This window comes from Megascapheus bottae, chromosome 7, assembly GCF_031878675.1.
Source record: "Megascapheus bottae isolate mThoBot1 chromosome 7, mThoBot2.hap1, whole genome shotgun sequence".
NCBI lineage: Eukaryota > Metazoa > Chordata > Mammalia > Rodentia > Geomyidae > Megascapheus > Megascapheus bottae.
This window is the reverse complement of record NC_143515.1, coordinates 59,270,628-59,296,115: the sequence shown is the minus strand read 5'-3', so window position 1 is coordinate 59,296,115 and position 25,488 is coordinate 59,270,628. Positions and strand designations below refer to the sequence as shown.

At 39.8% G+C, this 25,488-nt stretch overlaps 2 protein-coding genes across 5 annotated transcripts; one reads left to right on the top strand and one right to left on the bottom strand.

The window, feature by feature from the left end:
- Positions 1 to 467: 467 nt before the first annotated feature.
- Positions 468 to 6,325, top strand: Cebpzos (CEBPZ opposite strand). 2 transcript variants are annotated; one of them, XM_090337141.1, is made up of 6 exons: positions 497 to 530; positions 2,071 to 2,229; positions 2,352 to 2,467; positions 3,825 to 3,869; positions 4,953 to 5,037; positions 6,071 to 6,325. In XM_090337141.1, the coding sequence occupies exons 3-5, from the start codon at positions 2,365 to 2,367 to the stop codon at positions 5,033 to 5,035; spliced, it is 231 nt and encodes a 76-aa protein (XP_090193267.1). In that variant the 5' UTR covers positions 497 to 530; positions 2,071 to 2,229; positions 2,352 to 2,364; the 3' UTR covers positions 5,036 to 5,037; positions 6,071 to 6,325. The 2 variants fall into 2 exon arrangements, with proteins under 2 accessions (XP_090193266.1, XP_090193267.1); XM_090337140.1 differs by lacking the exon at positions 2,071 to 2,229 and having other exon boundaries at positions 468 to 530; positions 6,071 to 6,317.
- Positions 5,057 to 25,429, bottom strand: Cebpz (CCAAT enhancer binding protein zeta). Of its 3 annotated transcripts, none has more exons than XM_090337137.1 (16): positions 25,245 to 25,429; positions 21,468 to 22,960; positions 17,886 to 18,117; positions 16,957 to 17,140; positions 15,574 to 15,662; positions 14,034 to 14,087; positions 13,523 to 13,625; positions 13,355 to 13,423; positions 12,524 to 12,590; positions 11,483 to 11,580; positions 10,934 to 10,991; positions 10,469 to 10,665; positions 8,289 to 8,375; positions 5,792 to 5,856; positions 5,620 to 5,701; positions 5,057 to 5,205 (listed from the first exon to the last, which is right to left on the bottom strand). In XM_090337137.1, the coding sequence occupies exons 1-16, from the start codon at positions 25,389 to 25,391 to the stop codon at positions 5,057 to 5,059; spliced, it is 3,174 nt and encodes a 1,057-aa protein (XP_090193263.1). In that variant the 5' UTR covers positions 25,392 to 25,429. The 3 variants fall into 3 exon arrangements, with proteins under 3 accessions (XP_090193263.1, XP_090193264.1, XP_090193265.1); XM_090337138.1 differs by lacking the exon at positions 25,245 to 25,429 and adding an exon at positions 24,665 to 24,945; XM_090337139.1 differs by lacking the exon at positions 25,245 to 25,429 and adding an exon at positions 24,727 to 24,945.
- Between the last annotated feature and the right edge of the window lie 59 nt (positions 25,430 to 25,488).

Genomic DNA, 25,488 nt, shown 5'->3' with positions numbered 1-25,488 from the left:
TGGACCACACTGCAGTGGAGGTAGACCTTACACTTTCCGGTAGTCTAGACTTTGTCGCATGGCCCTTCAATAGGTCATTATATTTCCTTCCTGTTCTTTCCCGTGTCCTGCTCCCAAGGTCTTTTCCTCTCCTCTTCGTACCTAGTGAGCAGTAGACTCAGAGCTTCTCAAATTTTCACTTGCACAGAATTGTCTAGAGGTCTCGCTGAAGCACAGATCAGATCCTGACTCAGAGTTGGCACTTTTAGTTCCCAGGGATGCCGATGTTGCTTGCAGATGGCTCATGTATTATTTCTCCCACTTTGGTTCAGGGTGTAGCGGACTTTGTCCTGGATTTAGATGAATGACTGACGGAAGAGTTTTTAACTACCCCAGAAGGGAAACTAAACCAGCAAGGGAGAACCCAGTCGCTCACAGCCCGCGGGGGCGGGGCCAACGGAGGGGCGGGGCGCGGCGACCTTGCGCATGCGCAGCCTCCGTGCGAGCAGCTTGGGGTAGACACTGTGACTTCGGGATCCCTTCTGCGCCGGGTAGGATGGGTGTCCTGAGGGTCACCCGGGGGAAATCTGGGACCCCGAAAACCTCCGAGTCTCCCTAGCTCCAGTTCCCGCGAGCCGGCGCGGGCCGGGCCCGGGGTTTCCGGGTCTCGGGGAGACCTCGGCCGGGCGACCGCGCAAGCCAGGCCCCGCGGGGCGCTCGGGGCCTAGGGCGGGCGGAGGGCGCTGCGGGCCACGCGGCTCCTGACCCGGGGTCGCGGGCTTTTGCTTCTTCAGGCCAGGGCCGAACGTGGGTTTCGCGCGGAGCTGGGTGCACGCAGGTCCAACCTTGAGCGCGCTGTGCCAAACATGGCTTGATTCTCAGAAGATGGAGGAAACCGGCTTTCCCCCCTCTCCCGCCTCTGCTCATTCTAAGTTATTTGAAACTTTCTTTCTGCAGTTCTCATGAGAACAATGAAGGTTTTAATCGTTTGACCCCGGAATGAGCACATTAAGATGAGAAAAGGGAATTTAGGGGTCTGGGACACGCGGTAATCACATTAGAAGGATAATCCTACAAAACGTATTTCATTACTTGCACTCTCAGTCCTGTGAAAGTGGCAGAAGCAGATGGGAGAGCCAGCAGACAGCTGGGACTAGGGACCAGTCAGACAGCTAGCTGCATGTAGGGGGCAGAAAAGTGTGACAGCTCATGAGGGAAACTAAAAACCTGAGATTAAAGGTAGGTGGTTCTGAGAAGAACCCTTCAGATTACAATTTGAGCTTACATTTCACATAATAAAATGGCATAGCCTAATTTTTACTCCAGAACACCCTTTTGGGAGGCAGTAGCTACCAGGGATTGAATTCAGGGGCTGTATATTCCCTCAGCCTGGTGCTGCTCCACCTTTGGAGCCGTCTCCAGTCCAGCATTTTGGTGGTTGAGGTCGTTTCCTGGACTTCTGAACACTAAACCTCTAGATCTCAGCCTCCTTGAGTAGCTAGGATTACAGGGCTTGAGTCTTGGCTCAAGATGCTAGGGATCAGGCTTTAGGGCCCCACAAATGCTACTACTGAGCAACACCCTAGCCACTAAACCTCTTTTCTCAATTGGCTTTGTTATATAAAATCAAATCACAAGCCCCATGCTGGCCTCACACCTGTAATCCTAGTTACTCAGGTGGCTGAGATAAGGACTGCAGTTCCAAGCCAGGCAGGGTAGGACTCCAATTAACCACTCAGAAAACAAATGGTGCTGTGGCTCTTAAGTAGTAGAGCTCTCTAGCCTAGAGCAGAAAAAAATGTAATCCATGTAGGCTGTAAACAGCTTTCTACCTGGGATGGGCTTCTTGTGGAATTACTTGAGTGCCTGCTTCTAAAGCACACCAGGGTGCTGTTTTTAAGCAATTAGTTTTAAAAGGCAGAATAGCAACTCTAGAACAGGAACTGAATAATGTACTACTCAATTTTGTACTCTGTCTAGTAAATATTGTGGTATGAAAAGGTAAAACCACTTCCAAATGACCTTATTCATTGTAGGCATTTTACTAAGAGCCTGTATATAGTGTGCCCATTAAATTCTCTTAATTTCTAGGTCACCTAAAAGGTTGGATTAACCCATCTCCACCATTGTATATCCTTGAGAAACATGTAAAAGCTTGATTTCACTAGCTGACAGTTCCTGACCTTCTGTGCTTTGTCTAACTGTATATTTCAAGTTCACTGTGCTCTAGGTATTGACACTGACCTACAGGTAAGGAGGGCATGTGTACCAGCACACAGTAACAGTGTCATTCCTATACACACAGCATTCAAGAACTATGTTTAGATTAAGCAATAGAAATTTATTTACATCTGCTCATTACTTTAATTTAGGACAGCCTGTACCATGGATCGAACAGCACGGAAGATCATTAAAGGACTTTTAGCAGCTGAACTTGTAGGCCTTGTTGGAGTATGTTTATTATTTAACAGAATGAACACAAACCAAGGTAATTACAATTCAGTAGTAGTTAGGCTTTCTAGAGGAGTGTAGGGGGCACATCTTGGGTACTAAACGCTAGTGGCATTTGTGGACGCATATTTTTCCGCACACTGAATGTTTTGATGGGCTGAAGGGGAAGCAGGCACACATTTCCCCTAAAAATGTTAATTTGTAGACTGGGGAAACTCCTTTGTACCTCCATGGCTTGCATGGAGGGGAGAGGCACAAATGGGAGCACAGATGGAGAAGATTGGCTGCCTACCACACCTTTCCTAGTAGGCTGAGGTAAATGAGAGGACCATCAGGCATTCTGGGGATGATCAATTGTGAAGGCCGCACTAATCGTCCTCTGCCTCAGCAGTGACACTGAAAACCTTTACCAGGCTATTACTGAAAGTGACTCAACGTTTTAAAACTGTAACAAGGCCCTCAAGAGCCTTTTAAATTAGGAAATGCTGCTTTTCCTTTCCTTCAATAGCTTCTGGAATAGTCTTGGGTAGTGACCTTTGTCTTTTTCAGAGTACTTGTTACACTGTGCTCAGCTTACAGTTTATTTTAAAAGCAAACTGAAGTTACCAATTTAAAAACCTGTGATTTCTTTTCTTTTTGCCAGTCCTGGGCTTGGGCTCAGTCAGGGCTGTCCTTGGGTTTTCTCAAGGCTAGAGCTCTACCACTTGAGCCATAGTACCACTTCTGACATTTTCTATGTATGTGGTACTGAGGAATCAAACCCGGGTCTTTGTGCGTGCTAGGCAAGCACTCTACCGTAACTAGGCCAAACTCCCAGCTCCCCCAAAACCTGTAATTTCTTATCAGGGCAAAGTGACATCCATAAAAACTATGAAGAATTCATAGTTCATGACCTGAAAATTATGCTTTAAAATTGTATTTCTAAGTAAAACATCATACATACAGGTCAAATTAAAAACAACAAAAACCCACTAAGCCGGTCACAGTGGCTCATGCTTGTTATCTTAGCTACTCAGGAGGCTGAGATCTGAGGCTTGAGGTTCAAAGCCAGCCTGGGTACTACAAATCCATGAGACTATATCTCTAATCAATCTCTAGAAAAGGGGAAATGGGGCTGTAGCTCAAGGTTAGGGTGGTAGCCTTGAGCTGAAGAGCTCAGGGACAGCACTCAGGCCTAGAGTTCAAGCCTCATGACAAAACAAAACTAAAATAACTAAGGATACATCTGAAGCAAGTTCAACCTAGATTTTCTCTTAAAGAACTTAGCTCTAGGATAATCTTAAAATTTCAATATATGTGATTCATAGACCTTAAAGCACCAAACTGTGGGTCTATGTGTTAATATAATGAATTTCTTTAACCATGTCTAATCAATACTTTTTTTTCAATATCAGATTTCAGGCAAACAATGAGCAAGAAATTCCCCTCTATCCTGGAAGGTATGTATTGCCTTAAGTAAAAATACAGTACTAAGTTAAGTTTTGCAGATAATCTAGAAATTTTATGACTAAAGACTAAATGAATTTATTTTGTGATACTGTCAATTTTCAGTACTATTTCTCCCCTCGTTTAGCTCCTTCTGAGAACACACAGTGTGGAAGATTCTCACCTAGTATAAAGTAGACGAGGACATAGTTAGTGGACTGGATTCTTTATACTGTCTGTGAGCTTTTCAGCTCAAGGCTAGTGCTCTACCAACTTGAGCTACAGCACCACTTCTGGTTTTCTGGTGTTTAATGGAGATAAAAGATTCTCATGGATTTTCATGCCCAGGCTGGCTTTGAACCTCAATCCTCAGATCTCAGCCTTCTGAGTAGCTAGGATTATAAGCGTGAGCCACTGCGCCCAGCTTTGGCTTTTTTTTTTTTTTTTGATGGTGACTGAATCCAGGTCTCTCCACATGCTAGGCATGTTCTCTATCTACCACTGAGCAACAGTCCCATGGATCCATGGACTTTGAGAATGACACCTCTCTGAGGGAGCAGAAGCAAACCAGAGCTTTATGTTTTAGTTTTAAAAGACTTATTTTCCTTCTTTCAGGTTTGCTGAGAGCTTTTTTTTTTTTTTTTTTGGCCAGTCCTGGGCTTGAGCTCAGGGCCTGAGCACTGTCCTTGGACTTTCTCAAGGCTAGAGCTCTACCACTTGAGCCTCAGCACCACTTCTGGCTTTTTTCTCTGTATGTGGTACCGAGGAATCGAACCCGGGTCTTTGTGCATGCTAGGCAAGCACTCAACCACTAGGCCAAACTCCCGGCCCTTGCTGAGAACTTTTATCTGTCAGGTAGTTTTAAAATTCTACCTAAAGGAATGTTTAAAGACCGAATAGTATGATCTTCTGCGCTTAAAGCTATCACCTGATGTAATGTAAAAACATTGCTCATTACATAATCCGTAGAATGGCTTGTGCTTACAAGTGAAGTAAGAAATCCTACTGTCCTTTTCATTTTACTATGCAGCAGTGTGTCAAAGACTGGCATTTCTCAATGTTTTAACATTTTTACATGACAACTATCTTTTCTATAGTTTATTACAAATCTGTTGAAATGTCTGGAATGTATAGTATTAGACAGCAAGATCAAGAAAAGTGGATGAACAGCAAAAATTAAGAGTAAGTAGAAATTTATCATTTACTTTGAAATTCTCATTTTCTTCGTTTTGTGATTTTTTGGAGTCAGCCTCCTCTTTTTGGAATTTCTCTTCCTTTGGATGATACTTTTTGTGTCTCTGTTGTGTAGCCAGTCGTCACGTTCAGCCTCCCACCTGAGCTGTTTGAGACCTTTCAGAGAAGAAAGATAGTAAGTGTATCACAGGCTAGAGGCTACACTTCTACACAACATTCAACTAAGCAGCAGGAAAGCCAGATTTGCCATGGACTGCAGTTATTCATTTTACTGTCAAAGCCTAATGTCTTGGGGAATGAAAGGAGAGGAAAGAGAAACAAATGCTACAGTTTCCCATTTTCCTGAACACTTTAAAATCCTACATCCTCTATAGAACCAGAGATGAAAAAGCTGTTCTTGTCAGGCTGTAAGGTCCTATAACAGTGTCCTCCCCAAACATCCATCAGCTAAGTTCTTCCTATGCGTTTGTTTTAGTACAGGGTATCCATCCCAGGGCCTTGGGCATATACTAGCCAAGTGCTCTGCTACTGCCCTCCATCCCAGGTGAAGACCACTTCCAAGTTACTCACTTGCATTGTCTTTGTTAGCCATGGCATTCATACCAAGGTTATCAAACTTGGATCCCACGTTTTCATCCAATAGATGGCCAAACTTAACACATAAAAGGAAGGTGGTGGTGTTAAACATATTTAAACACTTAATATAGCAAACTAATGTAGTAAGCTAGTAAATTAGCTTTACCTCTTCAGCTGACACAAACAGGCTGGGGTCACTGAAGTTTCCTCTTTTCTTTTTACTTCTTGGTCCTTGAAAATGTGTTTAGATAATTCAGTTTGAAATCTAATAACTTCAAAAGGTAATTCTTTCAATGTAATTTCATTTAAAAACATATCTTGGCAAAATCATAGTGGCAACTGCCTTCTAATAAATAGTGAGAATACCCTGGCATTTAAAGAGACATAATTTGAAGCTATCTTAACAAAACTGTTTAGATAACAATAGTGTATTCTGGTTTTTCAGAATTGGCTGCTGACCCCACTTACCTGGAGAAGAAATACATACCAAGCAAGATTAAATTCCCACAGTAGACATGGACAGGGTTCAGAATATTTAAGGCAAAATGTAAATTTTAATTCAGAGATCTTATTCTTTGGACTATGGAAATATGAAGATACTTCTACAATGTCGTCCCTTTACTTTATACTTGTGAAAATAAATATTTCTTAACTCATCTATATTTCTGAATCTATAAACTTTTTTAAAATGACCAATAAGAAAGTGTTATTTTGGATATTTACTGACTTAAATTCATACAAGTGCTAAAAATATAGTAACTAGAAATAATGTTACCATTCTTACCTTTTTTTGAGATATTTAAACTTGTTTCTTTGATGTCAATGTTTATAGCACTACTAGAGATTACTTTTAAAACAACTATTTTATGTTAATCAATAATGCTAGTATGACTAATTGTGTCCACAGACAGATCTTTGGGTATTAGAGAGCCACTTTTGATAGAATATGAACTGGTATAGGGCTTCATTTATCCTGAATCTGTGATCTCAATCAGAAAGCACTTTTTTTTTTTGTCAATAGTGGGGCTTGAACTCTGGGCCTGGGTGCTGTTCTTGAGCTCTTCATCTCAAGGCTAGAGCTCTACACTTGAGCCACAGCACTGCTTCCAGTTTTTTCTGTGGTACCAAGGAATCGAACCCAGGCTTTCGAGCATGCTAGGCAAGCACTCTACCACTAGGTCAAACACTTTTGTACCACTTTTTACTTCTCAATGATAGTTAACACCTATAGAAAGATATAATGTACCTTCTTTCTCTTTTCCAAACAAATCCCATCAGGTATCCTAAAATCTTAGGCTAACTTCTCCTGAAATAATATTTATTATTGAGGGCAAGGTTACAAAGGGATCAGCACCTAGTAAAAGGTATAGGAGGACTTGAGATAAGTGTTTTTTTCCCCTCTAAAGGATGATCCTGAGACAAACTCTGCCTTGTATTTAAGCATACAAGTTGATATCATGCCTTTTAAAAGCAGGTGAAAGCCAGGTGGGTGGCTCACACCTGTAATCCTAATACTCACAAACCTGAGATCTGAGGATTGCCATTCAAAGCCATTCAAAGCCAGCTCGGCACTAAAGTCTGTGAGACTCTTGTCTCTAATTAGCTACTAGAGACTGGAAGTAGGGCTGTGGCTCAAGGGGTAGGGTGGTAGCCTTGAGCTGAAGAGCTCAGGGATAGCACATGGACCAAGAGTTCAAGCCCCATGACTGACAAAAAAATAAAAATAAAATAAAAAAATTAAAGTAGGTGACATTTGGACAATAACATAAACATCTACCAGGTACGTCATCTAGCAACTAGGGGATAGCCTATCACCAATAATGTAAATTAAGGTCTTAAAAACAGCTTTTCATTACTTTTTAGCTTGGCAAGTTACTTTTTACTCAGTATTTACTAGGAAGCAGAAGCTAAATATTGGAAGCAAAGTACATACTGTTTCCTCTAATTTTACTAAAAATTTAAAACTATCACCTGATCCAATACTCTTTCCATTTATTAATGCCTTTCAAATGGTACACTCTAAAGCAAAATCTTGTAACATATAAAGACTGTTGAAAAATAGATTAATGGAATGAATAAATTTCTTCTAAAATTGTAATCACTTAAAACAACAGCAAAATTAATGAACAAGGATTTTTACAAGGGTCAAATCGCAAAGAATGTTTGAGAAAAGGAAAAAGCATTTTGAAAATTCAGATTTGTACGTTATGCCAATAAATGCTTAATATGAATGAGAAGATGGTCTAAAATATTTAAATGTCAGAGGAAGAAACTTAGAAAATGGTGGTAGGTACATGTGGAAATAACAATTTTTCACATTAAAAAAGATCCTCTTACAAAAACATCTTGTGTATGTATATGTGTGGGTGCCCGTCCTGAGCTTCTTTAGCTCAATGTTAGCATTCTACCACTAGAGCCACAGCTGTACTTCCAGCTCTTTTGGAGGGTAGTTTATTAGAGCTAAGATTCTCACAGACTTCCCTGAGTGGGCTGGTTTCAAACCATGATCTTCAGATCTTAGCCTCTTGTAGTGTCCAGCTATAAAAACATCTTTAGAAAAATTCTTCTGAATTATTCCAACTAATTTATTCTCCAGAGTATAGCAAATACTACTTTTCATGTAGAAACTGCTTAGGTTTAAGAGACTAAATGCATTTTCTTACCTTGAAGGGATCCAGCAAAGTCAATATTACCTCCATTCTTTCTCTTGCTTCTCTTAGTATTTACTTTTGAGTTGACTTCATCAAATTCTATTAACCAAAAGAGTTACTCATGAGCAGTTTATAAATGACAGGACTAGTGATTATTACTTCAAAGTACACTAAAATCTAAGTCTAATAGCAAGGTACTGGACTGTCGTTCAATCAGTTTTGTACCTTTAAAATTACATCAAGACACAGAGTTCAAGAACAGAGGTAACTGGTATAGTTCTCTATATTGTATAAACATATAATTTACTAGATTAAAGATGAAAACATTTTTTCAGTACTGGAATTTCAGTTTGCAAGGCAGATATTCAATTGCTGCTCCAGTCTTTGTTGTGGTTATTATTATTATTGCCAGTCCTGGGGCTTGAACTCAGGGCCTAGACACTGTCCTTGGGCTTTCTCAAGACTAGTACGCTAGCACTTGAGTCATAACATCAATTCCAGCTTTTTCTGTGTATGTGGTACACATAGTATGGGACCTAGGGTTTTGTGCATGCTAGACAAGTACTGTACCACTAGTCTATGCTCCTGGGCCCTGTATTGAGCTGTACTAGTTATTTTTTATTTATTTTTATTTTTTTGCCAGTCCTGGGCTTGGGCTCAGGGCCTAAGTACTGTCCTCGGGCTTTCTCAAGGCTAGAGCTCTACTATTTGAGCCCCTCCTGGCTTTTTTCTATGTATGTGGTACTGAGGGATTGAATGCGGGTCTTTGTGCATGCTAGGCAAGCACTCTAACACTAGGCCAAACTCCCGGCCCCTGTACTGTTTATTTTTAAGATTGGCTCTTACTTCCTTCCAGTATGTGCTTGGGCTGCAATCCATCTATTTTAAGTTTCCAGGTTGAAGAGGGATAATTGGCATGTGCCATAGCACCTAACTGTGAATTGAAAAGAGGATTCTAGAATTTTACTGCCTGAGCTTGCCTGGAACCAAGATCCTCCTTGTTCTTAGCCACTGATCAGCTAGGATTACAAGTGTGAGGGAAGCCTAGGCCCTGAGTTGTAGCCACAGGACTGGTAAAATAAACAAACAAATAAATAAAAGGCCAGAGCTCTACCACTCGATCCTCAGCACCATTTCTGGCTTTTTTCTATGTATGTGGTATCAAGGAATTGAACCTGGTCTTCGTGCATGCTAGGCAAGCACGAATTTGACCACTAGGCCAAATTCCCCTGCCCAGATAGTGAAACTTTTTTTGTGTGTGCGTGTGGGTCATGGGGCTTGAACTTGGCTTGGGTGCTGTCCCTGAGCTCTTCAGCTCAAGGCTACTACCCTACCCTTGAGCCAAGCCCCATTTCCTGTTTTCTAGAGTTTAACTGGAGATGAGTCTTCTCTGCTCCTTTTTAATAAGATGAAATGATCTTCATCTACTCCATCAAGGTTGCAAAATTATGGTGAAGATTTAAAAAAAAAAACAAAACTTTTTTTTTTTGTAGTACTGAGGCTTGAACTGAAGGGACTCATGCTGCTACACAGTGCTCTACCATTTCAGCAATGTCCCCTAGCCCTATTTTCTTTAGTTATTTTGGGGCTAGGTCTTGCTTTATGTCTGGGCCAGCCTGGCCCACAATCCTCCTATTTATATGCTTCCTGAGTAGCTGGGAAGCACATACATCACACCCAACTTCTTTAGCTCTGAGATATAATCCAAGGTTCTTATAAATTGCTATTCTAACATTAAAAAGAGACAAAATAACAGCTAGCCATGCTGTAAAGAGAGGTTAATCCTCAGGATTAAAGCAAAGGTCAGCATTTACTTACTTGTTGAAAGCCTTCACAAACTGCAGTTACAAGAAGGCAAAAGGTTCTCTTTAAATTTCTGGTCTGTAGTTTGAATGTATAGCTATATTAAAAAATCTTTATTGGGAATTGGGAGTTTGGCCTAGTGGTAGAGTGCTTGCCTAGTATGCATGAAGACCCGGGTTCGATTTCTGGGTACCACATACGTAGAGAAAAGCTGGAAGTGGTGCTGTGACTCAAGTGGTAGAGCACTAGCCTTGAGAAAAGTCCAAGGACAGTGCTCAGGCCCTGAGTTCAAGCCCCACAACTGGAAAACAAACAAAAAAACAAAAAAACCAAAAATCCAAAAAATCTTTGTTGAAAACTTGCCCATATGGAAGAAGAGGATGTAATACCTGGAATTCCCTCACTTTCATCTTCTTGCACGTCCATGAAAGTTCCTCCATCTTCACCATTTTCCTCAAATTCTTCATCATTCATGCTTCCTAGAGAAACTTCATCATCATCCAGGTTACCAAACTCATCATCACTGCCCCCAGAATCGTCATCTTCTAAGTCTGCCTTTGTCCCTTTTGTTCCTTTTTTTACATTGCTGGAAATAGACAAAAATGTCATGTATAGGAGGGCAGTCAGTGGTTTCGAAGGAGTGTTAATGCAACTAACAGGGTTTGAGGCTGTTGACACTGCTCAAGGTATTTTAATGTTCACTGTAAAAGTCCAGAATGAAAGTACTGTACTAACCTCTCAAACTTAGCTGGAAACATTTCCTCTGTATACCACATAGTTCTATGGTCCACTCAACTAAGGGACAATTTGGAAAATGCAAGGGAAAAGAGTACAAAGAAGGGAAAGTTCTTCACCTGGCAAAATCAAGATCATCCTTTCCAGAGCTGAAACAGTTATCATCTTCGAATGTGTCTGCCAGAGAATATAGAAACTGTGAGACACTGCAAAGAATAAGAAGGCTGAAGGACTTCTAATTGATAAAACCAACTATAGCAACATGATTCTGTTTAAAACAAGCTCCAAATATACAGATATGACTACTGCTGGTATATTTCAACATAGTTTGGTTTCTCCGCTGTGTTAAATGACATTCTTAGCTAAATGTCTAATCACTCAGCTCACTTTTGCCCCTAACTTTTTTTTTTTTTTTTGCCAGTCCTGGGCCTTGAACTCAGGGCCTGAGCACTGTCCTTGGACTTTCTCAAGGACAGAGAGCTTTACCACTTGAGCCTCAGCACCAACTCTGGCTTTTTTCTATGTATGTGGTACTAAGGAATCGAATCTGGGTCATTGTGCATGCTAGGCAAGCACTCTACCACTAGGCTAAACTCCCAGCCCCCTAACATTTGTTTTATTAACAAACTGTAATAATTATTTTATGAATTGAGTCATAAAAATGTTACCAATCAGTTTTTCAAATTCTTCATCATCCACATCTTCTATACTTTCTTCATCTGCATCCCGTTTTATTTTCCCTTTAACGGCAACTTTCTTATAATACCTACAATAAAATGTATGTTATTACATAGTTTTACTAAAGGTCTCATTTTGTTGTATATGTTCAACTGGATAAGAATGAATAAAATTTGTATTTAATATGTAAGAAAGGTTTTGAATTCAATAATAGCTGTAATATACATGTAAAGTGCAAATAAATTTAGAAGATTTAAATTTCTAGCTGAGTTCATACCTACAATCCTAGTTTTACTCAGGAAGCTGAGATGAGACTCACGGTTCTTACCTTCAATTACCCAGGAAAAAGCCAGACAAAGATCTTGCTCAAATGGCAGAGTACCAGTCATGAACAAAAACACTGAGCAAGAGCTTGAGTTCAAGCCCTAGCACTGGCATGAACAAAATATAAAACAACACAACATACAATTAAAAAGCCAGGAGTTATTGCACATTCCTGAAATCCCAGCATTTGAGAGGCTTGGGCAGGAAGATTTTGAGTTTGATGCTCACTAGGGCCACCTAGTAAGATGTTATTATCATTTTGTGCTGGTCTTGCAGCTGGCAATCACAGCCCGTGCACTGAGCTTTTGGACTCAAGGAGCCATAGCTCCATTTCTGGATTTTCAACAGTTAACTGGAAATGAGTCCCATGGACTTTCCTGCCCAGGCTGCCTCTGAACCATAATCCTCAAATCTCAGTCACTTGGATAGCTAGGATTACAGATGTGAGCCAATGGGGACTGGCCTAAGATGCCATAAAAAGAAAGGAAGGAAGGGAGAAAGAGATGTGACTCAACTAGTAGAGTGTGAGCAAGAAAAGAAAGTCTAAGTTCTACAAAGTCTGATTCATAAAGTGATTTAAATTTCCCTCACAAAAATGGATAGTGACACATCATTGCAATTTTCATAACATGCCAATGATAAGGTATTTTGTAGAATCTGAAACTTTATAAACAGCTCCCCAAATGAAACTTCATTATGTATATTACCTATAGAAAAACACTTCATCCACTGGTATTTGGCTTTCTTCTTTTGCAAGGAACTCCTTGCTATTCACTGTAAAAATAAAATTCAAAGCATTTAATTTTTTTACAGTCTTCTTCATGCTATTCATGTTTGTGATATTAAATATAATCTTAAAGCCTGAGCAAGATGGACAGGGAATTCTGCAGCAAAAATGCTAATGGAAACTTAACATTCGAAACTGATTACAGAAAAAACCAGACAAGGCTGGGAGGATGACCTAGTGGTAAAGTGCTTGCCTAGCACTCAAAAAGCCCTAGGTTCGATTCTTTGGTACCACATACACAGAAAAAGCCAGAAGTGGCGCAGTGCCTCAAGTGGCAAAGTGCTAGCCTTGAGTAAAAAACATCCAAGGAAAGTGACCAGGCCCTGAGTTCAAGCCCCAGGACTGCCAAAAAACAAACAAACAAACAAAAAACTGGCAACACAAAATCCACCCCCAGGGGAAGGAAAGGGTTTTTTTTTTTGTTTTCCGGTTGTATCTAGGATCCAGATTTCAAGAGAAATAGAAATTCAACAACAACATTATAAACATGCCATTTTGTCTGGGAAGAAAATGACAATACTAGCTACTCTACAAACAACTAGTTAAAGGTAAATAGAATTTCCTGTAATTTTCCTTAATACTAAGAAAAATTCTAAAATGAGAATAAACTATACAACTATTGACTTTTTGTCTTCAACATTAAAATGTGACTGATTTTGATTACCTTGATAAAATGGAATAAAGAGTGTCAATTGATATTTTATTCTTTCATACCACTTTTCCATTTCAACTGTCTAATCTTTATACTTACCAGCAAGACTGCGAATGTCCTTTATAAAATGTCTCCTTTTGGGCTGCATCACAACACTGTCAGTATTCTCTGAAATACAAATCACACCAAACTAATGTAAGACCTAGATATACTAGCTATTGGCTTATAATATTTTCTAAATGAAACAGCTTGTAGAGTGAGGCATACCTTTGCCTTTATGTTGCTTTGGATTTCGGTACACAAATCTATCTAAGAATCTTATTAGTGTGAAATCCTGCAGGGGGTCCCCTGAATACTGAATGTGATTTCCCTGAAAAGTAGAAAGTAAGGTTTTAAGAAGTTAAAAAAATAATGTATTAGTACATAAGCTTTTCTTTCACTGCATCAAAGATACATGCAAGCAACAAATAAAACTTTAGGTATCCCTATCAAATTTTTTATAGATAAATATTATTAATAATGGAGGCCAAATAAATGTCAGCCAGGAACCAAATATCTAGTGCTATACTAGAAATGAGAAATAGAAGCTTCTTTTTCTAGAAAAATCAGAATGTAGAAACTACATTAGTTTTCTAATGACATTTCATGGGAAGAATTATTTGCAACTCTACACCAAATAAGATATTATTCCCTTATAAGGGCAATAAAATATATGTGATTCTGCCTATAGGGGAAAACAGTATGGCCAGTATTGATGTTATTTTTTCAGTGCACTCACCTCAAGGATAGTCTTTGCAAAAAGAGCCACAGAAGGATGAAAATGCTCAGCTAACTAAAAAGAAAAATGTGAATATATCATTATTTCTAAGGTCAACTCATCCCATAATTATAGCATAAGAACAGCTAAAAAGTTGAAACTTAAGCACAACAGAAAAGTGATTGTTTTTTTTTTTTGGTGGGTCACAGGACTTGAACTCAGCCTGGGTGCTGTCTCTGAGCTCTTCAGCTCAAGGGTACCACCCTACCCATGGGCCTGGGCATTGTCCTTGAGCTCTTTAGCTCAAGCTACCACCTTACCCTTGAGCCAAGCCCCACTTCCCATTTTTTAGAGGTTAATTGGAGATGAGAGTCTCAGGTCTTTTTGTGCATAAGCTAGCTTTGAATCTTGATCCTCAGATCTCAGCCTCCTGAATAGCTAGGATTACAGGCATGAGCCACCATGCCCAACTCAGAAAAGTGATTTTTAAACACTCTGGTCTTAGGACTATTTATACACTTAAAAACTAAGGATTCTAGTCAGGAACTGGTGGCTTATGCCTATGATCCTAGCTACTCTTGAGGCTGAGACCTGAGGACCAATGTAAAAGCCAGCACATACAGATATACAATCGTACCTCCCAATTAAACAGAAAAAATAAGCAGAGACAGAGCACAAGGGCACAAGTTCAAGTCCTAGTATAATGATTCCTCAGGTATCATGGGATAGTGAGCTAGTCATCTCTTGCTATATTGCGGTTCACTTAATGCTACTTCATGGGTTTTCGATCATTGTGGGGGGTCTCAGGAATGTAATCACTGCAATAGGCAAGGGATCACTATATAAATGCAAAAAACAAAACAAAACCCAACAACTCATGATACAGTGAAGCCACTAAGTGAACCATTATATAGTGAGGGACTACAAGCATGCCCACAGAATCCAGGATTCCAGGGCTGGGGTGGAAACACATAACTTTACAGGGTTATATTTAACTCGCTTTACAAAAGAAACCACAGAAAGGCTATTAGAAATAATCCCCCTTGGGGCTGGGAGTTTGGCCTAGTGGTTAAAGTGCTTGCCTTGCATGCACGAAGACCCGGGTTCAATTCCTTGGTACCATATACATACAAAAAGCTGGAAGTGGTGCTGAGGCTCAAGTGGTAGAGCTCTAGCCTTGAGAAAGTCCAAGGACAGTGCTCAGGCCCTGAGCTCAAGCCCAGGACTGGCAAAAAAAAAAAAAAAGAAAGAAATAATCCCCCTTCTTCATTTAAAAGTAACTATGTGTGAAAAATTCTAGTGATGCATAAATCAAACTTTATGCGTTTTACTGCAGTTGCATGAGATAATCTACCTATAAAAAGCAATAAAAATACTTATTTGCAACCCTGGCACAATATGTATGTTAGTTTGTATAAAATGAACCCCTCAAATACCATTTGCTACCAGATTTTCAAACTTCATTATTAACTCCTGGATTTATTACTGGCAAAAAATGTGCAAACTTCAAAGGCAAGAATATAAAGCACAACGAATTAAAGATAATTTGAAATTGCTTCACCTTTTTGAGTTCCCAAAGACTTGTGTTTTCAGCTCCACAAAACAAAGGATTTCTACTGAATGGATCATAAGTACTTAACTGTTTGCCACCTATAAAGAATAATAAATGTATTTTCAAATGCTTTTCTCCTAGGACAAGAGGCCACTAAATCTACCACAGCCAGTAGAAGTTCCAACATTCTTACTTAACTCAGCATGTTAGATTAAAAATTCCAAGTCCTTCCAAGATTTATCTTCAAAGTTTAGTATTTGTTCTTGAATAAATCATACAACATGTTTACCCAAATTACTACAAGGTGTCTATAGCAACTAAAAGTGTAAAAAAAAAATACATGTCATAAATGTTAAAATGAAAATAATCAGAAAATGGAAGAGGTCAAGTCTTTTATGTTGACAGAATACTCCAGATACTTGTCATCAAAAGCATGCCGAGAAATCATTATTAGTTGAAATAGATTTACATTATCTTCATATTTTTAGGCACTCAAGATTAAAACAAGATTTTATGCTCTACTACAAATTGTCTAATAACACATATGCTTGTCACCCTTCTAAAGGATTACTCCAATTTCAGTCTTCAGGATGACTGGTAAGTTCTTTTGGCCCTACATCCTATTAAGACTTAATTCAACATGTGTGTGTATTTCACATGTGGTCTTACTCTAAAATATTTCTTTAAGGATCAAACAACAGAACCAAGAAATTCACAATAAATAACCAAATATTTCAACATATTAAATACAATTGACAATATATGACCAAATCACACTCCATGTGTATACTACCCTTGGGTATTATGTGTTTTATGTTTGAGGTCTTGGTTCAAAGGTGTAAACCAATAATTACAATGGAAGAAATGAAATTTATGGTGCATTTAACATTTTCACAATTCCTTCATCTGACTTCCATAGGTCTAATTGGTATATACTTTAATTCCTTAGGTTTATTAAAAATGTGTGGTTTGTTAATGAAGATATTGATGACTTGCTATGTTAAAAACTTCCTTCTAAGCCGGGAGCGGTTGCTCACACCTGTAATCTTAGCTACTCAGGAGGCTGAGATTTGAGGATCAAGGTTCAAAGCCAGTCTGGGGACAAGAGGACCAGGGACTCTTATCTCCAACTAACCTAAAAAATGGGAAGTGAGGCTTGGCTTAAGGGTAGGGTGGTAGCCTTGAGCTGAAGAGCTCAGGGACAGAGCCTAGGCTGAGTTCAAGCCAAGCCCCATAACCCACCAAAACAAACAACTATCTTCTATGAATGTAGATGTAACTTAATGGTGGAGTTCTTGTCTAGCATGCATACAGACCAATCTAACCCCCTCTTTTAAAGTGAAGATCAAAGAAGAAACTATGGTAATAATTTAAAGATTAAAAGAAACTCACCTTTCAAATTATCAAAGTGTACCCAGGATGCTGTCTTGGATTTAGTTTCTGTATTACTTTCAGACAGAGGTTCCTCTGTTTCAGCTTTTTTCTCTGTATCTATTTCTGCTTCTTTGTCTGCATCAGTGAACTTTTCTATGTCATCATCCTCTATGTCAACAAAATTTTCTTCATCATCAGATCCCTAACAAAAACATGCTTTAATGAATCTATGTTAATTAACTGGTGCAGTGAAATTTGCATTCAATTTAATATTCTAGAATTCTGGATTCACTCATTGCAATTTAGCAAAATCTGAAAATAATGAAGTGAAATGATAGTCATCAATGCTAGTTAAGATGAAGGATTATATTCTTATTTTAGAACCACTTTTTTTTTTTCTTTTTGTGGCAGGATTGAGGCTTAAATTCAGGGTCTGGGTGCTATCCTTGCTCAAGACTGCCTAGGGTGGCACTGAACTGCTATCCTCAGATTTCAGCCTCCTGAGTAGCTAGGGTTACAGGCATAAGCCTAGAGTTTTGATCCAAACAGTCTTAAGCCAAGAGTCCCTGAAAACTTAGAACTATTACTTGAAAGTACTATTTTCAAGTACCTGGTGTATTATAAATAGTCCTATAAAGCAAGTGCTAATTTTCCATCTTATCATTAAGGAACAGGTTTAAGAGACATATTATTAGCTCTTCCACAACATCTCATAATTGCAATTTCTAGTGAAATACAGTTTATTACATGTGGAAAGGCCTATAAACCTGCTTAGCTAATTAACTGTAGCTGACCTAGCACCAAAACCCAGATTTGTCCATCTGTACAACTCACACTGTACTAAGCTTTAGTAAATTATGTTACTGTCATTGAAGCAAAGGAAAAAAACAAAACCAACTAGTATATCACAGCACCCACTCAATTTAAAAAGTAGTTGTAAAATATACCACGTGATCATCCAGTTGACTTCTTAAATCTGGTTTTGCTTTAAAGATTTCAGATACAAGATACAAAGCTCCACATATGAATGGTGGCAACTGCATACAAGTAACCTGGAGCAATCTCTTCACAAAAGCCTTCACCCGGCGCAACACAATGTCAGCTTTCAGAGACTTGTAGACAAGGTTAAGAAACATAGCTTGCTTGGAGCACATCATCAACCCTGGGTCCAACATTTTTCTGTAACATGATTAAAAATCAAGGACAAATATTCACAAAATCATCTCCACAACAATTTTAGACTCAACAGGTAATCATATAACCTCATGTCAGTGGTAACTTACTTTCTTGCCCTAATAGGCAACATGTAAATCAATGAGACAGAGAGCCCCCTGGGTGGAACGTACGTGCTAACATGACGGGACGGCACGGGACAACACCTAGACCCACAGTTCAAGCTCCGTGACTGACCAAAAAACAAACAAACAAAAAAAAATGGAAAGAAGAGGCACAGGAACATTAGGCATTTCCCCACCTTTTTTTTAGTCGGTATTTGTAATTTTCTTTTTTCTTTTTCTTTTTTGCCAGTCTTGGAGATTGAACTTAGGGACTTGGCACCAAGTCACAGTGCAACTACTGGCTTTTTCTATGTCTGTAGTACCAAGAAATGGAACCCAGGGTTTTGTGCATGCTAGGTGAGTACTCTACCACTAGCTTACTTTCCTGGCCAACAGTGTAAGTTTTAGACAGATATAGAAAGGCCAAAAAGAAGCTGACTCACAAAGCAGTAGACTAGATGTAGGGCTTGTCCTTGCATTGCTGTTTACTTTCTGAGTAACCACAGGTATCCAGAAAATATATCATGAAGACTTCAGATAATCTATGGTTCACTGTACCTTTTCCATCCATGTCTCTGCTCAGAATACTCTTTCTCCACTCCATGTCCACAACATATAAAACCAGTTCATAGAGGCCGGGAGTTTGGCCTAGTGGTTAAAGTGCTTGCCTAGCATGCATGAAGACCCGGGTTCGATTCCTCGGTACCACATACATAGATAAAAGCCAGAAGTGGTGCTGAGGCTCAAGTGGTAGAGCTCTAGCCTTGAGAAAGTCCAAGGACAGTGCTCAGGCCCTAAGCTCAAGCCCAGGACTGGCAAAAAAAAAAAAAAACCAAAAAAAAAACCCAGTTCATATACAACTTTCAGTTTCAACATTTATGTTGTCCAGTTTTACAAGATGTTTCTTTGACTTTTCTGTAGTTTCATTCAAGGTCCAATAGAAATTATCTTTATTATTATTGCTGTAACCCCAGAATCTAAGGTTGTAAGATTAATGCTGGTTGGCTGTGTACTTTTACAGGTCAGTAGATATATTTGCCAGTAATCCAATCCAATGTTGACAGCTTGTTTCACAGAAATCCCATTTCCTTGTTTCTGGAGAATGAATACAGGGCCTCGTGCATACTAGATGAGTGCTCTACCATTGAGGTGTTGCCCTCAGCTTTACACTAGACAATTTTTCTTTGTCCAAAGCTGAAACCTCTTCCTGGGTGATATCCAACCTCAGTCTTTATTGGTTGGAGCCCAAAGTGTCCTCAGCAATACAATCAACTATATTTTTAAAGTGCACAGCTTTTCAAATATTTGAACCAATATAGCTATTATGTATCCACCCCTGAAAGTCTCTAGCAGGCTGATCAACTCTAATGTCATGTGGTAACTGTTTGGGGTGATGGTACTAGGAACTGAAGGCAGCAGCACCTTAACATGTGCTCTGCCACTGAGCTGTAATCAATGCCTCCCTTCAATCTTCAAATACTACATTCACGTTGCTAATTCTAGAGATTCTTCAACTGGACTGGACCTTCAGATCACAGAATGCTTGTAATGAACCCTATTCTCCAGTCTAGCTTTAACAATAAGTGGTGGAATCATTACTTCCTTTATTCTAAGTACTTGCGCTACTGCTAGAAATAAAATCACATTTTCTTGTGAAATGCTTTCATATTGCTCTACATACCCATGTTGGCCAACTGCCAGTTGTGTAATTGTAGAATCTCTTAGTGATACTTTAGTGTTTGCTATTGAACTCTCTTCACTTAAAACTTTTCAACATTTCTACCCACTTAATTCAGTTTAACCACATCTCTATCACAAAAACATTTGAGAATTTAGACAGAAGTCTCCTTCATTTAACAAACAATATATGTTTTTGACAAATTGTATTTCTATAAACCAAATAAAGTCATTTCTTTTATACATTAAGGTTTTTTTTTTTTTTTAACTTAAAGGATTTTCAGCAAAACACATAACAAGGCCAGGAATTTGGCCTAGTGGTTAAAGTGCTTGCCTAGCATCCACGAAGACCCGGGTTCAATTCCTTGGTACCACATACATAGAAAAAAGCCGGAAGTGGTGCTGAGGCTCAAGTGGTAGAGCTCTAGCCTTGAGAAAGTTCAAGGACAGTGCTCAAGCCCTGAGCTCAAGCCCAGGACTGGCAAAAAAAAAAACCAAACCCATAACAAGCAAGTAATTCATGAATTGAGAGCTGTTAGCAAAGAGCAATTAAAAACTAGGAATTAGTTCAACAAACTTGTGATGTTACATGAATATTGACAGATCTTTTCTGAAAAATTAGCTCCTTTTTTGGGGGGAGAGGGGTCAGTCCTGGGCCTGAGCACCGGCCTTGAGCTTTCTCAAGGCTAGAGCTCTAACATTTGAGCCTCAGTACCACTTCTGGCTTTTTTCTATGTATGTGGTACCTAGGAATCAAACTGGGGTTTTTGTGCATGCTAGGCAAGCACTCTACCACTAAGCCAAACTCCCGGCCCCCCAAATTATAAATTCTTATAACCTTCAAATACTAAAGCAAAAAACTTTCAAGACCCCACATTGTATACTTCCCAAACTACTTAGCAGCCAGCACTTAGTGAGCTGGGCCCAGTTAAGAACTTAACAAACATATGAAGATCCTATGAGTTAACACATATATTGCTGTAGTTTGGATTTATGTCCTCCTGTGAAACTTTTTTTTTTTTTTTGTGGGTCGTGGGGTTTAAACTCTGGGACTAGGTAGGCTCCCGCCCTACCCCTGGAGCCACAGAGCTACTTCTGGTATAAGAGGTGCACGAACTTTAGTTCCTTGGGTTGAGTTTGAACCAAGATTCTCAGATCTCAGCCTCCTGAGTAGCTAGGATTACAGGTGTGAGCCACTGCCTCTAGTGATGGTGAAAGTTTTAAGAGGTGGAGTTTAAGTGGGAGGGCTTTAAGCCCTTAGCGGGACCTAAAAAGGAGAGTGCTGTGCCTGGCCCTGTCTTCTTACAAAGCTAGCATATATGGGGCTGGGAGGGTAGTCTAATGGTAGAGTGCTTGCCTAGCATGCATGAAGCTGCCCTGGGTTCGATTCCTGGGTACCACACACAGAGAAAAAGCCAGAAGTGCTGCTGTGGCTCAAGTGGTAGAGCACTAGCCTTGAGAAAGTGCAAAGACAGTGCCTAACCCCTAAGTTCAGTCCCCAGGAATCACTGCACTGAATCTGCCACGAGACCAACTTATTCCTTATATTCATACATTGTGATATAGTGTACTTACCTGTATAATGCTGAGTAATACCGATCAGAAATTGTCTGCTGAGAATTCATTACTTGGAAAAGTAACATTAAGGCCTGTACACTGGTACTGAAATTTACAACATGCAACACCTTGAACAAAGTGTCTATCTGCTCCCTCACTTTGTCATCACCTGTCTGGGAGTAGGGGTATGCTCTATTCACACCTGTTAAAAGGGCACTAAGCATTTTTGACTCAATATCCTTTTTCTTGATACAAGTCCGAAAAAAACAAAAATAAAGCGTTATTAATTTGTTAGCCAGTTCACTTTCTTCATGAGAGAGGACCATTTGATTCAAAAAACAAATTGCATAATACTGAGCTTTGGAGCTGATATTTGAGCGAAAGAGAAGCCTTTCTACTTCATCACATACAACTCTTTTCATATTGGGATGTTTACAGAGTAATGTCTCTAACAGATGAGAGGCTTTTGTGGCAATTTTGTTCTGAGGATCTCCCAGTTTATTTACTACCTGAACAAGAAAAGCCTTTTCTTGCTCAGGTTTGTTACAAAGAAGCTCATGAGCAGTTATAAGGGCTCTAATTTTAGTGGCTAATAATGAGTCATGACTTAGGGTTTCTAAGACCTGCACAAATTCAGCTACTAAGTGTTTCAGCTGGTGTTCAAAGTACCACAGTATCAGTCTTCTATCTCTTGAGTCCTTGTTGCCACTGCACATCTTTTCTAGTTTGTGGAAAGAATGCTGGCTGAAAATTCTTAGCTTCCGTCCATCTGGCAAAAGGTTGGTGATGAGTAATTCTTTGAAAGTATCCAGAGCCATGAGGCACTGTTGTTTGCTGCCTTTCTTTTTAATAAGGTTCATCAAAGTTTCTACAAAGTGCAGTGTGTGAACAGCATCATCCTGGATGAGAAGAATCATGGCTGCCATCCTGTCACCTAGTGTTCCTGAAGATACAATTGCCTTCATCCAGGTAGAAGAGCCTCCCTTTTGATTATTTGTCTTATTTTTGAATAAGTTGACTTCATGTTCATACAGCTTCTGAGCCAAGGTTTTGTACTTAGACACAACTTCTTGAGACTGGGGTTCTAAAGAATACTCATTACAATACTCCAGATCAAACCATTTGCCTCCAGGCTTGAGTAACAATGTCTGCCTTTCAAAGAATTCAAAAATGTCTTCTTGTTTCTCTTTGTTTACTTTTGGGACACTGTCATTCTCAGAACACTGTTTTGGTTTATTTTTATTTTTCTTCTTGTTGACTAATGTCTTTTCATTTCCTGCTGAATTTTGCTTTTTCTGATCATTTTTAGATACTATTTCTTCTTTTTTGCTGGCATTTTCTTCTTTTGCTGGTTCATCTTCTTCAATTAAAGATGTTGTATATTTAGCCAAATTAAGGTTTTGAATAAATGCTTCTAATTCACCTTGCTGAAGGTCATCAATTGCTCCTTTTTTCCCTCCATCCACCACTTCCTCATTCTCATCCAAAGTAACCAGCATAAGATAATCTTGCTGCATAAAACACAAGAAAGTAAAAAGTGTTGTGAATCTAGCACTTCATTTAAAACTTCAATTTTGTAATTAGTTAAAATCAATAGAAAACTACTTAATTTGGTAGTACCTGGGACCTTATTACGAAATAAGTACATCATGGATAATTTTTTTTGTCAGTCGTGGGGCTTGAACTTTGGTCCCAGGCGCTGTCCCTGAGCTCTTCAGCTTGAGGCTACTGCCCCATCCCTTGAGTCGCCATGTCACTTCAAGTTTTCTAGTGGTTAATTTGAGATAAGAGTCTCAGGGTCTTTAGTGCCGGGCTGGCTATGAACTGCAACCCTCAGATCTCAGCCTCCTGAGTGGCTAGGATTACAGGAATGAGCCACTGCACCCAGCCCATCATGGCCCATAATTTTTAAATGCGAACATTGAAACCATAAGATATCACAAGTACAATACAATAAAATAATAATTTCAGAGCAGGGAAAACATTTTTCAAATAAAAAAAGTTCCAGAGTTTACAAAGGATAGGAACAGTAAAGTTATCCTTTTCTCTTACACACAAAGCACACAAGTCAACCAAAAGACAATGAACTAAAACAATAAAAATAGTAACAACTTATATAAAGTAATTGGTTTTAGTAGCTTAATAATGAAAGATCCCACACAGCAGTGACAAAGGGACAACTCTTCTGCAGGAAAACCTGCAAAGGATATGAACAGTGTAGGGAAAAGATTTTTCCATGATGAAAAGATGCTCACCCTTACATTTACAGAAATCCAAATTAGAACCACAATAATACAACCATTTTACCTGTCAGATAAGCAAAGATAAAAGTGATTTGGGGAAGTGAGAGAAAAAGGTGTTTGTAAACAAGACTGATGTGACAGTCAACTGGTACAACATCTATTGAGGGTCACTTATCAAATCAATAAAAGCTCTGGGTTGGGGGATGTGGCTCAAAGGAGTAGAGCACTTGCCTTTCCTGTTGGAGGCCCTGGGCTCCAATCTGCAACATTAAAAAACAAACAAACCAAGCAACCACCTAAAAGGCATGCCCACAGCCTTTAATCTAAAAGCACTGTTTCTACATATTTGGAATAATACACATTCAAAAATGTGAAGAAAAATGTTTAATATCACTTACTGCAATTAAGATGGCAAAAACAAGACAACAACTTAAATAACCACAATAAATGCCAGGATAAAAGTAAGGTATAATAATTTATGCAGTTATAAAATCAATAACACAAGGTTTTTTTGTTTTTTTTTTTTAAAGATATGTTAGGTTCTTTAAGGTGGAAAAAAGGTGCAAACTATATGGTACTTCTTGTATGAAAATAACACCCAACAAGAACATGAGAAGGGGGTATCAATGTTCGAGAAGTAATGTACCCACTACCTGATGGATGAAACTGCAATATTACCCTGACAATAAAATACAATAAAAAAATAACTAAAAGAAAAAAATAACAAACATAATTGAAAAACATGCATGTGTGAGCATTTGCATGGTGAGATACAGACTATTAGTGGAATACAAAATATTTTTTATCGTGTGGGCATATTACTTATTCAGACGTCCAATATAATTCCTGCCCGAGATTCCATTATTCTTATCGCTAGCAAATCTCTGCCTATCTAACCTCCACATCTTTGGTCTCCAAAGAAAATAATACTTCTAGAAATGAGAACAAATCCTGCTTTAGTTATCTGCATACCACCTTCCAATGGCCGAGAAGCCTCTTTAATTTCTTCCTCCGTCTAATTTCTTATTACTTACTGCACGAGATAGGCGCAACTGTACTTTGCATGGGTTCCATCTGACAGGCTGCAGTAGCTCTCTCCGCTGTTCTTCAGGTTTTCCGCTCAACTATCTCCTCACTGATCTGCTCTCTGATCCTACGGCTTGAGACGGCAATGCCACCGTCGGTCCTCCCTATCATCGCTACTTCGCGTCTGAGGGACACGGGCTCTGCGTGTCCGTTTGCCGTCCCGTCACGTTAGCACGTACGTTCCACCCAGGGGGCCTCGGGAGCGCACAGGGAGCATGCGCAGGTACCCGCGCCCACCACGCCGACGGGGAAGCCACAGGATCCGCACCGAGCGGCCGGTTTCTCCCCCTGGTTGGAGCGTCCTAAGGAAGGCTACCATGTCGTGTGGGAAGGGCACGGAGCACACCCTGGAGCGGGGACTCGGGCCGAGGTGCCCTCCCTCGCGCAGCCGGCTGCTCGTCCCGACCCGCAAAGCCTCCCGGGCACCGGTACCGGAGACCCGTCCCCGGATGCTGGCGGCCCTCACCTTAGTGCCTCCGAGGCGTAACACTTCTTCCAACGAGAATCCATTGTCGGCTTCACCGCTGTCACCTTCGTCCGGATCCTCTATCGTCTCCTCCAGGCGCCAGGGCCGCTTGTCATGGAACTCCAAAGGTTCCTTGGATGCCGACATGTCTAGCAGAGCACGCGCGCCAGCTAAAGATCACTTCCGCCTCTCCCGTGACGTACTTCCTCCGGGGACGAGCTATCCCCGGAAGTGACCTCAATTC